Genomic DNA, 16,336 nt, shown 5'->3' on the forward strand with positions numbered 1-16,336 from the left:
TTATACAAAATTAAAATGTGTAATTCTCTTTTTCATGGATGAGCCACACAAATAGAAATACGTGAAAGATGTCAACATGTATTCGTGTCAGAATACAAAGACTATGTGCAAAGTGTTCCTCAGCAGGCTGGCGTCCTGCAGCATCACATGCCGGGCCTGTGTGCTTTATCTACGCAAACAAATGCAAATACAGTCACGCACATCTTCATCAGGACCAACACGCACATCTGGTGATTTTTTTTTTTTTTCTTTTAAAAAGTCTGTCACAATACAAAGAGGGTTGTATCAGAAGCAAACACCGAGATGTCGCCTCACACACACATGCACTCACACATACACACAACTATACACTCACATTTCAGGAAAGAAAAGTAACATTTTCAATTCATTTCATATAATTTACTGCAGTGAATCAGCAGGTATAAGGAAGGACCTAATATCCAGTATTTTTTATTTACATTATTAATTTATCTGTTTATGGTTCAAATCCATACTTAACAAAGAAACCTTATTTGCAACTTCACATCATACAAACAACCCACAACACCTTTTGGAAATAAATAATAACTATGAAAAAAGAGGAATATGTTACGGGTGTTTTTCCAATAGTAGCAGCTGGGCTTTCATCTACCCATTTATTATGCTTATAAAGGAGAATTGTCTTTCACATCCCAGTTTGGTACATATTCAAGCATTCACATCAGGCCAGGTGTGCCTCCTTTTGGCCATGCAAAGAGTGTGTCGTCGTCCACTTTCCACAGCAGAGTGAGTGTGCAGAGGCAACATTATCCTTGCATAATAATGTCACGATGAGCTACTGTGGTTTGAGCCTAACACCAGCTTTATAAGCTTTATACCGCTAGCAATAATGCCCACTATGAACACTATAAAGGATTTTTTTTTTGAGTAGCACGTGTTCGGTACATAGTTATGTGGAATATTGATTTTTGTTATCAGTTTGATACGCTCCACGGTGTGCTGTGTACAATCCCACTGAATGTTACAGGAAGCCAATCAATATTCGGCTGGAACCGAGTTGAGAGGTGAGGAATTACATGCTGCCTTGAACTCACTCCTAAAGTGCTTCTCTCATGCCCGAGACCATGCGGTGTCTGTCGACCGAACCTGCGTCTCGCCGCCGTCACGCTGGCAGCAAAACGCTGTCACGGTCCGCTTCTCTGGAGCTGGTAGCCCATTGGCTTGGGTGCGAGAGGAGTTGGACCCCGGTGCTGACCCTGTTCTGAGGCCCGGACGGGTCAGACTGAATGGTTGTCGGAGGGGCGGGAGCCCCGTAGAATCAGCAGCGGGACATGCGTTTGCGGTACTGCTCCACCAGTGGGACCAGGCACTGAGGTGAGCCGCTCTGCAGCAGGAAGGGGTGCTCCAGCAAGTCGGTGGCGCTGGCCCGCTCTAAAGGGTCCCGAGTCAGCATACGGTCCAGGAAGTCTTTTAGGACTGGTGAGATCTGGACCGGAGAGAAAAAGGTACATAAATCCCAGAAATGATTGCAGTAGTTATTTGGTGCCTTTGTACGTGTTGAGTGTATGCGAGTCTGTTCTCACCTGGCTGACACTTCGTACAGTCGGAGCTGGCTCATCTCTCAGCCTCTTCATCGCTGCTACGGGCGTTTCACTGAAGTACGGTGGCTCCCCATCCACCATCTCTACGACCATGATACCCATCGACCACACGTCCACCTGGTGCACCATCGCACGGGAAAAAGAAAATAGTGGAACAGATTGCCACTGTTGGCTGTTATGCTGCATGACAGAGATCACCACTGTTTTATGGTGTGAATGAGAGTTTAACGTGTGCCTCCTCACCTCAGTGCCATATGGTGATTTGGAGATGACCTCAGGAGCCATCCAATAGGGTGTCCCCACTAGAGACTTCCTCTTAGGGATGTCCTTACTGATCTGAGCACAGAAACCGAAGTCTGACAGCTTTACCTGTAGAGAACCCCCCCCCCCAAAAAAAAAATCACCTTACAAAGAGAAAGCAAAACCGAGGGGGAAGGAAAGAATAACATGTATGACATGTCCGTACCCTTCCGTCTAATGTGAGTAGTATAGAGTCGCTCTTGATGTCTCTGTGGATGACTCCCTGTGAATGGAGATAGGCCAGAGCCTGCAGAACAGCTTCACACACTGTGGCAATCTGCTCTTCACTCAGCCTGCAACACACACACACACACACACACACACACACACACTGAATTTATATGAACACTTTTTCCATTTCAACAAGATAAACGGCTCCGAAAGCTGAAATTCATGAATCGCTGCATATTAAAGGCAACGATAAAGAGTGCAAGGTTCAAAACAACAAGTCCCACACTGCAGAATCAGGAAGGAAACACCTTCATTCCTCTGCAATGTTAATGTGAGCTTGATATTTTACAAGTGCAACATAAACATACAAGATGTGGGAGACAAAAAGACATTTTCAAGCAGCAGAAAGGTCGCTTGTTTACTGCAAAGCAAAGTAATAACTGCATGCTGTATTCTCCCACACATGACTATCATTAGAAATACACATCTGAAACTATATAACATAAAAAAAATTATATCTATTAATTTGGGTAGTTTTCTTCATTTAGAGAGATTTGAATGAGTCCAAACAATATTTGACACCTGAGGATTCCTCTTGATGATTGTTCTGTCCATATACTGATTATTCTAGTCTTTGACAAGCAGTGGCTGTGACAGCTGGCTCATTTTATATGTCATCTGGCTTAGGAGGACATTTTTCATCCCTTTGAGTCAAGCGATCTAACCCTGAGGTCAATCTATGGAGATCAAGCCAGCCATCTGTTAATAAGATTAAATGAGGTTCAAAACAAAAACACGGTACACTCCCTGCTGCTGATCAATACGTGTTCCTCATTTTTTGATGTGTGCACCACTAAACAATGCGACAGCATCAGGGGATCCAATTTCTACCCAAAATTGACATTTCACGTGGCGTGTAAACATGCACAAATTCAATGATGTTACTGAATTATTATTTGTCCCTGGAGGAAAGCGTCAGACGTGGAGTGAAAGAGAAGACGAGTGATGTCGTGGCACTGCTGGGATCAACTCCGTTCACTCATCAGTCGATACCACACTACCCCCTTGTGGTCAATTTAGGGATTCAAAATTATTTGACAATAAGACAGAAAGCACCTTTTTTTTTTTTGCAGCTTTTTAAATCTTTTTTCTTGATGGTGTTGGTACCTGGTTTCAGACACAATGTTGGTTAGTGCTCCACCCTGCAGGTACTCCATGATGACCCAGAGCTCCTCCTCCACCAGGGCAGACTTAAACATCTCCACCACATTCCTGTGCTGATAGTCCCTCATGATGACAACCTGCAGCATGAAACATTCATGTTAGCACCATAATATTCAGAGATGTAATAAAAAATACATTTTGGCCATTTAATGTTAAAACTATACAGAAATTTAGTTCATTGAACTGCATGATTGAAATTGATCATCAGAAGAGGCTTTTAGTCTGTATAGTGTCAGTCAACCTCTAACGTGTCTTTGATTAGAGGCAATTCTTTCAAACATAAGTGACCTAAATCAAGATTACCCTGATGACATCATCAGGTCTCTTAAGAATGCATGTTTGACGCCACTGAGGACTTTATTGAATGTGTTTTCACAGGCTGAGTAGTTAAAGGCTGAACCACAAAGTGGTGCTATAAATGAGCGTGCATGTGTTCTGGAGTTACTTGCATTTGTCTGTGGGATCATTATTTTTTTTGTACCTCATTAAAGAGCAACTCCCTCCTCTGCTGCCGCCGCAGGTCCATCATCTTCACCGCCACTTGCCTGCCGCTGTGCTTCTCTGTAGCGATACACACCACCCCGGTGGAGCCCTCCCCAATCTTCACAAAGTTCTCCAGATAAGATCGCGGGTCGCCCTTGTCCACCACCATCTGCAGGGCTGCCTTGAACTGTTCGTGCGTCACCTTGGGTGGGTCGGGGGGGGGGTCTGGGTGAAGGATGCTGCGGGGGTCTAAAGGCAGGGGAGCACGTACCTGGAGGACTGGTGGCGAGTGAGCCAGTAGGGGAAGGTCGAGGTTGGGAGGGGCTGTCCTGTCGGGGGTAAGGAGGGTTGGGGCATCCGGAGTGTCTGAGAAAGGGGTCCGGTCCACTGGGCCTCAGTCCTATGTTGGGAGACAGGCCCAGGGTGTAACTGGCTGAGGAGCACACCGTCCTCTGCGGTCTAATGCCTCCAACAAGAGGACTGCTGGTGCCAGTGGGCAGGAAACCGGAGTGGTACCTCACTGCCGAGTCGGCCTGCACGGTTCCAGAAAAAGGACGAGGTGAATTAGGAGAGAGCTGAAAGGTAGTTGGCCACCTGCCTCAAGTTCATGACCCACTAACTGTTAATCAAGTCCTTCGTTTTCACTCTGCATCCACTTCACCTGACGTGACCCCTGTAAAGATGTTGCTTTTGGCCCCATGTGTCCTATTTGAGATCTTGGCAAACACCATCTTTCAACATTTACAATCCGCTGGCACTTTAAACCCACATCTCCTTTTTTTAACACTAAAATTAAATTAAATACTCAAATGCCAAACTGTAATCACCTTTAGTGTAAAGCCGATCAATAAGCTGCCTCACTGCAGTTCCACAACCTAAGCACTAAAATGATCCCTGATGATTTCTTGACAAAAAAAAACTTTTAATGTGTTCGATGCTCGTGCACAAGAACATGCTGAGCACTGATAATATGATGTACATAGCATTACCAGAAATATGCATATGCTGTGTGTTCTATGAATAATGGATTTTCAGTGCATTTCTTTGCTGCGAGGATGTGCAACGACTTACTTTCAGGTCGTAGGAGGAGAACGGCCTCCCCGGGCTGTTCTGTGGGTGCATGTACATCGGTACATTGGGCCGGAGCTCCGTGGTGACCGGCCCTTGATCTCCGTGAGGCTGCTGTACAGTCATAGCCGGGCTGTAGAAACAAGCTACAGGTCTCTGACTCGGTGGCATTCCCCTGGGCAGCTGGAAATCTCTTTTCCATATCACTCTCTCCTGAGGGCTGCCCACCTCACCGCTCAGATAAGCCCCGTGGCTCAGCGCCTGGATGTTCTGGGAGTGAGCGGGCTGTGACGGTCCCTCCAGGGAGCTGATGCCGACTTCGTAAGTGGACTTGGCCTTTGGCAGGATGCCATTGGGCTGCAGGGTGATGCTCTTCTTCATCCCCAAGTACGGGGTGTTGGTCTCACTGTGGATGTTCCTGGCCTTCTCCCTCCACCGCTCCTGACCCTCGTCTTCGTCCTCGTCTTCGTCCTGGGTCAGGCCCTCGTACTGGTAGGCGTCGCCCTCGTTCACCTCCCCCAGCCTTCCCAGAGATTGGGCCCTTTTCCTGGCCGACGGGCTGCTCTTCCGCAAAGAGTTGGAGCTGGTCACAGACAGACGGCTCATGTCATTGATCATGGCTGCGATGTAGTCTCCGTGACCGATCATGCTCCCGCGCACTATGGTCTGAAAGGGGAGAGGCGTTTGTCTTTATCACACTTCGTATGCCGTGATTACATTATAGAAAGATGTTGGACTGAAAGGAATAATGAGGGTGACATAATCATCGCTCAGAGGCAAGTTATATTTAGACTTGGGAGTTTCAAAAGGACATTTTTGTCATTCTTCAAAGACAGCGACTTTAAATCGTTTCCCCCAGCGGCTTATTTTGACAATACACTGACAAATATACCAGGCAAACGTTTCACGACACACACTGCAAAGACAGAGCCGCTACAACCGCTCCTGTATTTCCACACATTTTACGACCTTTCCAGTGGAATGCACAGTTGGCAGGCATGAAAAAGCAAAAGGCCGAAACTTGCCCTGACACAAAATGATCAGGCAAACTTTAGATGTTTTGCCAGAACGGCCTAACTGAGTGAGTACACGGTGGCTTCTTAGTCCGTCTCAGGCTAGAGTCACGTTCAGTTCACAGTCAGTCAGCAGCGTCTCCTGTTTCTCTGGTTTGGTGCCATAATATCAGCACAGTGGGGGAGTAGAGGTCAGATGACATCTCACCCACTGTAGCACCTCTCTGAGAGGAGAAAACAGCAGGTGATAATGTGCTCGCTGAGATATCGTCTTTGAGATGATACTCTAACAATAGCTTGAAACTTTTTTCACGCGTCAAAAATGTCTTCCATTCTTGTTTAAATCAAGAATGAATTTTCACCCGTCTATTCTGTTCGATCGGTGACTTCTTTTTTTTTTTTTCTCTGCATCGCCTCATTCCTGCGGGTAACACAAAACTCATACTGATGATGCAATTAAAAGTATAAATCTGACCTCAATGCTGACACAAGGGCTCTCATATTGCACAGCACTAATCACAATCACATCATGGAGCAAAATGAAATGTTGGTGTTTCCTCTATTTTTCTCATTTCTGGAGGGCCATAAAACGCCTCCACAGTGTGCTCCATGAAGCGTAGAAATCCTGAGATTTGCAGGCTTTATCACTCACTGGCATTTCCTTTGCTGTACCTGCACTTTTTATCCCTTCTGCTTGACGTCTGTGGGAAGGCACCATGGACTGTTATTAATTGCCTGCGTGGAGTAATACATCTTGTGGCCCCTGTGAGTATTCAACATTGTACAGTCAGTGTACAAACAGGATCATTAGCCCAGCCGCGTGATAGATAGGAAAGCAAAAAGATGGGGAGGGGAGCGGGCTTTCTACCTTGTCATCAGAGGATTATAGCATTTTCTGAGACAGCAGAAATCCTTCTGCAGCACTGAAAAGCACTTCTGCATTGATAAAATTATAGCAGCAAGAGAGTGAAGCTAAACCTTTACAGTGACAGCTCATGATGGCGTTAGCGTGCCATTCAACAGTGGTCAGCTCAGGTTATGGTCAGAGGATTAATACAGAGTTCAGTTGAAGGTGTGATATACCTTCTTTGGCCTCAACTCCACCTCCGTGATCCTGGAAGGGTCCACCATGGGTCTGGGCCTTCGCAGGTTCTCTATGAGGCTCTGCCATTGTGTCGGCAGACCCACAAAGCAGCCGCGCTTGGCGTCAAACGAGGTGTGGACACGGTGCTCAAAGTTCTTGGGCGCTGAAATCTCAGGCCTCTTCTTTTTCTTCTTGCGAAACATCCTCAAGTCCAGAAGGGCGACAGCCTGTCGGCTTCAAAGTGTCCCTGCACAGACAATTATTCAGCTTGAAATAAGTTGCACCCAACATGCAGCACAATTTAAGTAACTGTGATCTTGACATTTGAAAATAAGCAGATCTCTTCTGCCACGGTGATTAAAAGGTCGTCGTTACTGACCTCCCTTCTCTGCTCTCTATTCTCTGGCCAGATAAATAAAACCTGCCAACAGATGATCTTTCCATGCGGTAGAAAACATCCAAAGTGTATGATCTAAAAGCTGCTCTGTGTCTGGGATGTGGACGTCCCACGCTGCCTTGCTGGCTGTCACAAGCTTGTGCCACTGAAAACAGCTCCAAGGAGAGCGGATGGATTTGTAAGCACGTGTAATGAAGGATATCTGGTCAATTAAGGCTTATTCATCCTCTGTGCCCTTTTACTGATGAGCACGCGGCCGGGCTGGCCGGTGCCCACCGGCTTTCAGTGCATTAGTGGGACGAGTACAGCACACAAACACACATCCATGCGCACACGTATATACAAACACAAATATACCATGACAGCCCATCCTTCATAACCCCTTTAACCATTGCAAAGCCCTCTCGAATTAGCAGCTCATGTGCCCTTGATTGCAGGGAGGGCAACCACTTAATCTTTGGATGGATGGTCCTGCATTCGGCGAGCCACTAACTCAGGTCTACTGTACGTTAAGCTTTATTTTCCATTCAAGAGGAGGGGAATAATTAAATAAATTACATGTCATTTCCTCAGCTGCACAGCTGCACTGGGAGATAATCACTCACATTTAAGTCTCATGATTAGAATTAATACCGTTTTATGTATCTCACAGCATAAAGGACGTCCCGGCGAGCCCGGCGAGAGGAGCCTGTTCATTGGTCCACCACTTCTGATACAGATTGAAATATCTCAGTAACTATGGGATGGATTGCCATGAAGTTTTCTGCAGACGTTTCCCCAATGATGAACCCTTTCCTTTAGTTTCTAGCATGAACTGTTGCTACTTTGAGCCTCAGATTTTTCATCTGGTGTGGTCAGGTCACATGTCCAATACTTTGGTTTGTAACCAAACATTTGCAAATCTAATCATATTCTCAGAATGCTCTTTTTATTCATTCATATCCACGGATGTTTCAGCTTTGCCTTTTTTCACGTGAGATAGTCGTGATTGAGTTTGTCTTGAACTTGTGACTAACAGCTGCATCAAGAGGCCACCTGTAGTCAGAGTACCTCACGTCAGGTAAACGTCATATCTGCCTAACACGAACATGCTACCATTATCATTGTGATGTCAGCATGTGTACATGATCACGGACCTCAAAACACTTCTTCGCTCGTATTTATTGTCGCAGAATATAGGAACGAATTATGTGACCAATGCAGAGGCCTACAAGGTGCCCTGAGAGTATCAGATACAATCTCTCATCATGCACTGTGAAATGGTGGGAGCTGAGGAAATGAGTTTTGCAGCACTCTGCAACCCAGCAGGCGGTCGCACTGACAGCCTTTCCTCCCTCCACCTCCACCCTCTGACCGGCGTGGCTCTAATCGGCATCGACGAGGCCTGTTATGAGATGTATCGGTGACTAACCCATCACTGGAGGGTAAAAGGAGGTCAGGCCCACCGGTAACATCAGCTAAACCTGCTTCATTTACAGGGAGGTGGGGTTAGTATCAGGGTGTGTGTGTGTGTGTGTGTGTGTGGGGGGGGGGGGGGGGGGGGTACTGAGACGTGTCACCCTCCGAGGATAATTCAATCACAAGGCTAATATGCTAAGTGTTGCATAAACGCATCACTGTGCTCTCCCTGTGTACATAATGTGGTGCTGGGAAGGACTTTAATTCTCTCTGACAGGGACATCATGGTGTGAGGGCTCTCAGGAGGTGGGGAGGAGATTACGGTCAGATCTGGATGTATTAGAGAGACAGGGACCCAGTTACTTTCCTAAAAACACAGAAAGGCTTTTAACCACCAACTATAACTCCTCTTTTTGAATAACAGATGACCGAAAAAACAAGCTGCAAAACAGAAGATTGTGAACTGTTTTTGTTTTTTTCACTTTTCCGCTGCATGAGAATCTGCTCAGAGAGCTGTTTAACATGCAGATGTTTTCTTCGCCTGAACAAATATTTACACATTTATGCTGTATTCTTTTACAAGCAGATCAATCAATATTTACTCATTGAGTGAAATGTAAACTGCTCCGGTCCTCCACTGCCAGCGGTGACAGCGTGATACCAGCACAAACAGGGCAGCTGGTTTTTATGGTGCTTCATCAAGTTTCATTAGTTCAAAGCTGCAAGCGAACGTTTCACAGTATTCATTATTCATTCTTGACCATTGTTCCCCTCTGCAGACTCTAGAAATACAAACCAACCACTGTAGAGACAAGTAGAAACACACACACACACACACACTTTGTAGACTCTTTCTTGGGCAAAATTAGTTCAAAAGTTGATACACTTATTGATTTACCAGCTTTAATCACATGCAACTGGCCTTATAGTGACCTCTCTGACTGCCAGGCTTAGAACTGTCTTGATAACAATGTGCTATTGATTTCTAAGTCCGTGCTGTAGTATGCATGCACAGCGCTGAACTTGCACAGTACACAATCTCGCTTTCTGGTCACATCCCTCAAAACTGCAGGGACTTGACCCTATGCCTCAGTGGCTTGTCTTGAATCTATCAAAGTGCTGAGGCAAAGCTCAGCCAGCTGCTGTCAGGGATATGAGCAGCCAGAAAGGATGAGGTCACCGTAAAAATTGTGCTACATTAGGTATTTCCATCTCTACAACTTTGTGCTGGAGCAATAAATTAAACAAATCCAAATGCATGACCTAAAAACTCCCAAATCCTGTCATTGAGAAATAAAATCTCACACACAGTAAATCAGCAAAAAGCTGGTTGCAATAAATGTCTGTGAAGTCTGACTAAACATAAAACCTTTGAAAAAAGATGTTGAAGCATACAAATTATAAAAAACATGCAGATCCCTCTGCAGAGAATCACCACTTAATCCCAGAACCAATCCAAGCTCAAATGAATATCCAATCACAGTCTTACCCCGACCGGATGGACTTTCTTCACCTGGCAGAGGCCTCCAATGCCACGCAGCAACTCAACCGGGCAATCCACATGTTCCCCACAGACAACATGACAGAAGAGGAGTGGGCATGCTCGCCTTCCTCTCATGTTCAAATCACCCCGAGCAGGAGTTGTGGTTGAGTAGGAGGGGATCGAGAGATGAGAGAGATATTGGATTTGCTCGATGTTAGTGCTCCCAGCTCTGTTTTTTTTTTTTTTTCTATTTGCCCTGATTTCTGCTTCTCTCTTTTTGTTGGCGTGCATGCAGAAATGTAGTGTGTGTGTGCAGGTGACTGTGCTTGCAGGATTAGTATGGTGTTCAGTCCTTCACTGATCTAATTTTAGGACACATCATCTTCCCCTCCCATTTAGCATCAGACGTGTGTTTGTTTTGTACAGGATTCATGTCAAATAGTGAGGTGAGGGTGGGAGACGATGGAGATGAGGTAATCCTCTTTTTGTGTTTGTCGATGCACGTATAAAGCATAATCCAGCTATACTGAATTACAGGGGGGATACATCTATTTCATAGCGGCATAGATAGCATCAAGGTCTTAACTGCTGTTTTTGGACTCTGCAGTGCAGCGTGGAGGGCTTAGAGATTGCTCTTCTATCAGCTTCATTATGATGACCGTTTTGCCCTTTGAGTGTAATGAGACTGCCTCTCAAGGGGAGGGGTAGGGAGGGGGGGTTGTCTTGGTTGGTCATCTCCTCCTTGTGCTTTCTAAAACACACACACATGCACATACACACACCATCTGAGGGCAGGAGAGAGGTAGCAGGCGCCCGGACGTGACTGGACAGTACAATAGTAGTGTTTAGGATTTAAGTTGCGGTGTCTTTGAAGTCACCTCCGCGCACACGGAAGGACTGTCGATAGGAGATGACGTGTGCTGTAATAAATGCATTCACTGACATGGAATAACATGATGCTGCCATGCATATTTCATGTTAGTGGTCTGAGACATCATGCGTGGTGAAGCACTCCTAAAAGGAATGCTGGAGAAAAACAAGCATCTTCTACCTCTGTAAAGTCACAAAAGTGGCCGCTGCTGTTTACAGTTTTGTGTCTTTAGCCGGCGGCGAGACTCTGAGGCTCCGACGGTCCGGCACTTTGGTCCCGTCTGAAACACCAAACGGTTTGCCAAACATTCGTGGTCCTGAGAGGATGAAACCGCCTGACTTTGTTGATCTCCTGACATTTTTCTTTTGTGTGTGAATTTTCTCCTATGAAATGTCTGAACATCTAATTCGGCAAAATCATGGGATACACATAAGATTATAGCAGCTGTTCTGAACTACATAAGATTCAAGAGAAAAAAGAAAAGTGCAGCTGTACATGCACTATGCCAGTTTTTTTTTTTTTTTTTCTCTCCAAAGTGGACAAACAACAACTTCCTCAGTCCCTGATGTATCCTTCTCTCTCTTAAAAGCTCCATGCAGGAGTAAGGACACAATGTGGAGCACACCCAAGGGCAGGCAAGTGAATGTTATGGGCTAGTTTTATTTTCTAGCACTTTACCAGAGAAAGTTAGTGAGCAGAATGTGTGCAAATGATGATAAAATCATAATCACACAGAGATGATACCGAATGAAATAGCCGGTTATATCCAAAAGCTTTTACAGTTCAGTGTGTAAAATTAGACATTACACAGGGATGACCCACATTCACAGAGAGTTCATTGATAGTGACATATCTCGGGGTATTTCAAATGTCACGTAAGTCGCAGCGATGCGTCATGTGTCGGCTTTCGCTCAAATCTCCGCACGAAGTCGTGCAAGTCGGGAACGGTCGAATTTGCAGAACCGCCGCGATTCTGAGAAAGTAAACGCTAAAACAAAACAAAAAACGCTTGTCCATCATTTTCTCCATATCTGAAGAAAAGGCTTAAGGATTGGAAGCACTGGACGTAGTAAAATACAATGTGGGTGCCGACCAATGTGAGCTGTCAGTTCTTTAAAGGCAGACATCTGCGCTGGAGCGAAGCACCGGTCCTGTGTTAATATTGACAGGAGGAAACAAGAAGCGAGAGGGTCAAGCCGGAAGCAGGAGAGGACACCTTCGACAAACAAGAGAGGAGGAAGATAATGAGAGGACGGAAAGAAAAGTGAAAGCTTCTGACCGGGTGGATATAGATTTGAAGCCGTCAGTGACAATTTATGTTTTCATGCCTAATTTGGTGTCAGAGTCGTGTTGATTGGAGCCCTCAGAGCCGTGAGGACGTAACCTCGTTTCTCCATCGTCTCGGGCAACTTTTCTTGCAGTAAACAAGCCACAGCAGAGGGGACTCGAGGACAGGACGCTCGCATCAACACAGCACATACATCATTCTGTCACCTGACATAATGGCACTGATTCTCCCCAATGAGAAAAAAAAACTGCACGAAATCGAGTTTGTTCTGCCCTGCGGCGAGCAGCGTGCACATCATACGCAGTAAATGCTTCGGTCTCTAGCTACCCTGAACACCTTAAGATAATGACATTGTAACAGCAACACTTTCCAGTGTTCTGGGGCTTTTATGGGATGTTATTTGGATGCTGACTCGTCACTAGAAAAACAGGCTCCTCTGTGAGGGAGACTGCATCTCCGTGCCGTGTAACAATATGTATTCTCGGAGTCAGGAGAGTAAAGAGATGCAGCACCGACCGACACTCTGTTTAATTAAAGATCCTCTTGGCTCTCACAAGTGCTTTGAACAATTTGACGCTGTGCTGATCGAGCCGTATGATCACGCTGGACCAATGGGATGAGCCTGACTCTTCTCTCTTGGGTCTAATTTATTGATGCTCCCGGACTCGGTGCAAGCTTTACTGTACGCGCATGTGCTTATGAAAGCTTTGATTTATATTTTTTGCAGCCAAGGCCTCAGCGTGTCTCTCCAAAGGGACAAAGCCCCGACCATTTTTCACTTGGGATTCCTTCATGGTATCAATCTGCTACAACTCCGCCGCCCTCCTCGGTCACCCAGCACGGCTGCTGTTTCTGCTCAGAGAGAGGACTCGTGTCATTGTCAACTTGGACCATTTCCTTTTTTAATCCTTAGTGCTTGACGTCTCACGGCTGGTGGCAACGATAAGCTGGTAACGCACGCCGTCTCCTCCGTCGGCTGACATGAACATGACACGCACCGTTCCTGAAAACAGTCGTGAACACAGCGGGGCGCACGACAGCGATGCACCGCTGACACCTGCGCGCTGTGTTTACGTCTGTGCGAGAGGTCCCTATCACTTCCTGTCCCGTCAGCGCGGCGCTACACGAGCGAGAGTCGCCGCCGCCTGTCAGTTTGTGTTTCAGTGCGAGTCTGGAGAGCAAAAGGGGCGACATGAGACAACCTCCAAAAAAAACGATCAGCTTCAAAATATGATGGAGGGTGAAGCAGATGTCCAGCTGTGTGTGTGTGTGTGTGTGTGTGTGTGTGTGTGTGTGTGTGTGTGTGTGTGTGTGTGTGTGTGAGATCATGAGTAAATATGTGTGTGTGCATGCACCAAAGAGACCTTCTCTGTCACCTGTTCCCCCCCTTTCCCTCCACCTCCTCCTCCTCCTTGAATATCAATGAGTAACCTGACACATGGTTGTTACTTGCAGAGCCTCCATTATGTCATCATCAGGTTTATAAAATGCACAAATGCAAATGAACCGTAGCTCATATTGATCACCGCTAAACGTTTAAATCTCGATGCAGTTTTTTTTGCAGGGCGCACAGGGTCAAGATTATCTTTTGGTAGCAAGTGACTGACTGTTGTGATGCTGTCAATAAGAATGATGAGTGACACGGCGATGCTCAAAGCACTGGAGGAAAACCGGAATCTATACGCTTCTTTAAAACATCTTAGCCTTGCATTGATTTTCACTGCGGACTAAGCATCTCATCGAAGGACTTTACAAACCTATTTTCTACAATACTGACCAGATTTCTTGTCTCTTAATGGATCAAATTTAGAATCAAACGGATCACAGTTCAAACATCGCCTCCCGTGTTTATGCAATCTCTCGCACAACAGGTTTTTCTGAATGCTAAGAAAATATATCAGTCTGCTGTTTCCCTCCAGCATCCATTCACTGAAGTGTACGGCAGCAGCTTGAATCTTCATGCACCGGTACGACCAGAAAGATCACCTGAGAACTCAGCCTACACACACACACAATCCACAGTAGGTAAAACAGGAAGCGTCTGTCCTCAGAGCCCGTAGTCATGGCAGAGTCTGTATTTGTCAAGTGCGATCGGTCTGGAGAAGGAAAACATTTTCTGGGGGATGCGTTGTCGGTTTTTCCTTGAAATAGAGGATGAGACGGAGCAAGAAAGAGGATGATGAGGAGGAGTGAGCAGAAGGTGAAGGCTCTTCTTTTTGAGATGCAGTCCATCACTGAACACATCCAGCGACCCTCTCAGTCGCCCCCCCCCTTTTTTTTTTTTTCACCCCCACATCTGCACCTGCCTTCAGCTCGGAGCCTCTCCACCTCCTTCTCCTCTTCCGCCACCACGGCTGATGCCTACCGATGGCACATACTAGCCTGCTCTTTATCAATGATGTTAATCCTCTTTTTTCTCTCTCTCTCCACCCCCCCCCCCCGCCCCCTCCTCTTTACCCCACTCTCCTCACCGTGCAGCGAGGAAACGAGGCTCTGGAGGGATAAATCGTTGTTAGAGGAGAAAAAATAAATAAAAATCAGTCGTTCCCCTCTTACCTTGCCGTCCAGTGAAGAGAGCCTCTCTCCTCCAGGAAGGGTTTGGAAGCGAGAGTCTACACATACACACTCACACACACTATTATACACAGCTCACACACACACACACACTCACACACACTCACACACAGACATACACGCTCTCTCTCTCACATACACACAACGACGAGGAGGGCTGGCTCTCAAGCGAGAGCACACTGCAGGCTGCCGCTTGCCTGGGAAAGCCTGATGCGTTCCTCCCTCCAGGCAGAAGCACACACTGCCATCTCAAAGGCTCTTTGTTGGGGCTGATTCATCCCCGGGTCCGCGGCTGAGTGCTGGTCCGTGTACCGGTGCCGGCTCCCGGGGACGTGGAGTGGCCGCACAAAGGAGGGACAAAGCCATGAAAAGGAAAGGCAGCATCCAGGAGGAGAGAATATCACGGCTCCATGTAGCTCCTTCCATCCAACACCCCTCCTTTCTCTCCCTCTACTTCTCAGGCTCGCTGTCTTTCTCTCTTACAGACACACACTCCCTCCCACCTCCCTCTCTCTCCTGCTCCCTCTCGCTGTCTCTCTCTCTCGCTCTCTCGCCCTCCTCCTTTCTCTCCCTCTCTCTTTATCACTTCCCTCCTTCATCTGCCTCCTCCCTCATTGGACTGCAAAAGAACTGATAGCGGCGTGTGTGTGTGTGTGTGTGTGTGTGTGTGTGTGTGTGTGTGTGTGTGTGTGTGTGTGTGTGTGTGTGTTTTTCAAGCTGGTTTCCAGTGACTGTAAGAAGAGGAGGGCTCCTCTAAACCTCATCACCTGGGATACCTTTCATCCACCTCCATCTATCTCCCTCTGTCTCCTTTACATGCGATGTGGGTGACACGAGAACACGAGGGTGCCGCGTTCACCCAGTGTGCTGCTGTTCACTCAAATGCATTATCCATGGCAGGACAGGGTCGGGGACGGCAGATGGCAGGAGGGGTTTCTGTATCTGGATGTGTGTGTAAACGGGGATGTGGGGCTATTTACGTAAGAGGGTGCAATTCTCACCCGAACAATCTCTTTTGAGTCCATTGTGACCCAAAAATCTTTTGTGGACGAAAGGCACAAGAAACCAAAGTTCTCCAGCGCCGCCTCGGCCCCACATCGGATCCAGCATCCTCGTTATTTGAGTGAAACGTTCCCTTCTCTTTTCACCACAATCATTTCCTGAATAATTTATACAGCAGCTACGACCAGACACAAGGCAGGAAAATGTATTAGGGTCAAGTCATGCAGAAATTTGCCTGCAAGAGTGAGCCAGATTTAGGGCATACATGTAATACACTGCATTTTGATATGAGAGGAGCTTGCAGAGGCACTATAACAGGCTTAAATAATGATGTTCCCTCTTACACATCAAATAAAGTCAAGTGAGAAAAGGCTCCACTGAACCAATCTGCATAACAATG

General features: G+C 46.5%; 1 protein-coding gene across 1 annotated transcript; it reads right to left on the reverse strand.

Annotated features, from left to right (window-relative positions):
• On the reverse strand, nt 1-15,448 carry LOC138199784 (serine/threonine-protein kinase PAK 6). The gene is given in 10 exon segments (XM_069151987.1): nt 1-1,465; nt 1,563-1,697; nt 1,824-1,949; nt 2,047-2,173; nt 3,219-3,352; nt 3,757-3,981; nt 3,983-4,291; nt 4,830-5,492; nt 6,923-7,170; nt 14,917-15,448. Coding segments are annotated over 9 exon segments (2,091 nt in total). The 5' UTR covers nt 7,127-7,170; nt 14,917-15,448; the 3' UTR covers nt 1-1,297.
• Nucleotides 15,449-16,336: the final 888 nt, after the last annotated feature.

This window comes from Embiotoca jacksoni, unplaced genomic scaffold (assembly GCF_022577435.1).
Source record: "Embiotoca jacksoni isolate LCO1_2020_lvr unplaced genomic scaffold, fEmbJac1.0.p SCAF_18, whole genome shotgun sequence".
Taxonomy (NCBI): Eukaryota; Metazoa; Chordata; class Actinopteri; family Embiotocidae; genus Embiotoca; species Embiotoca jacksoni.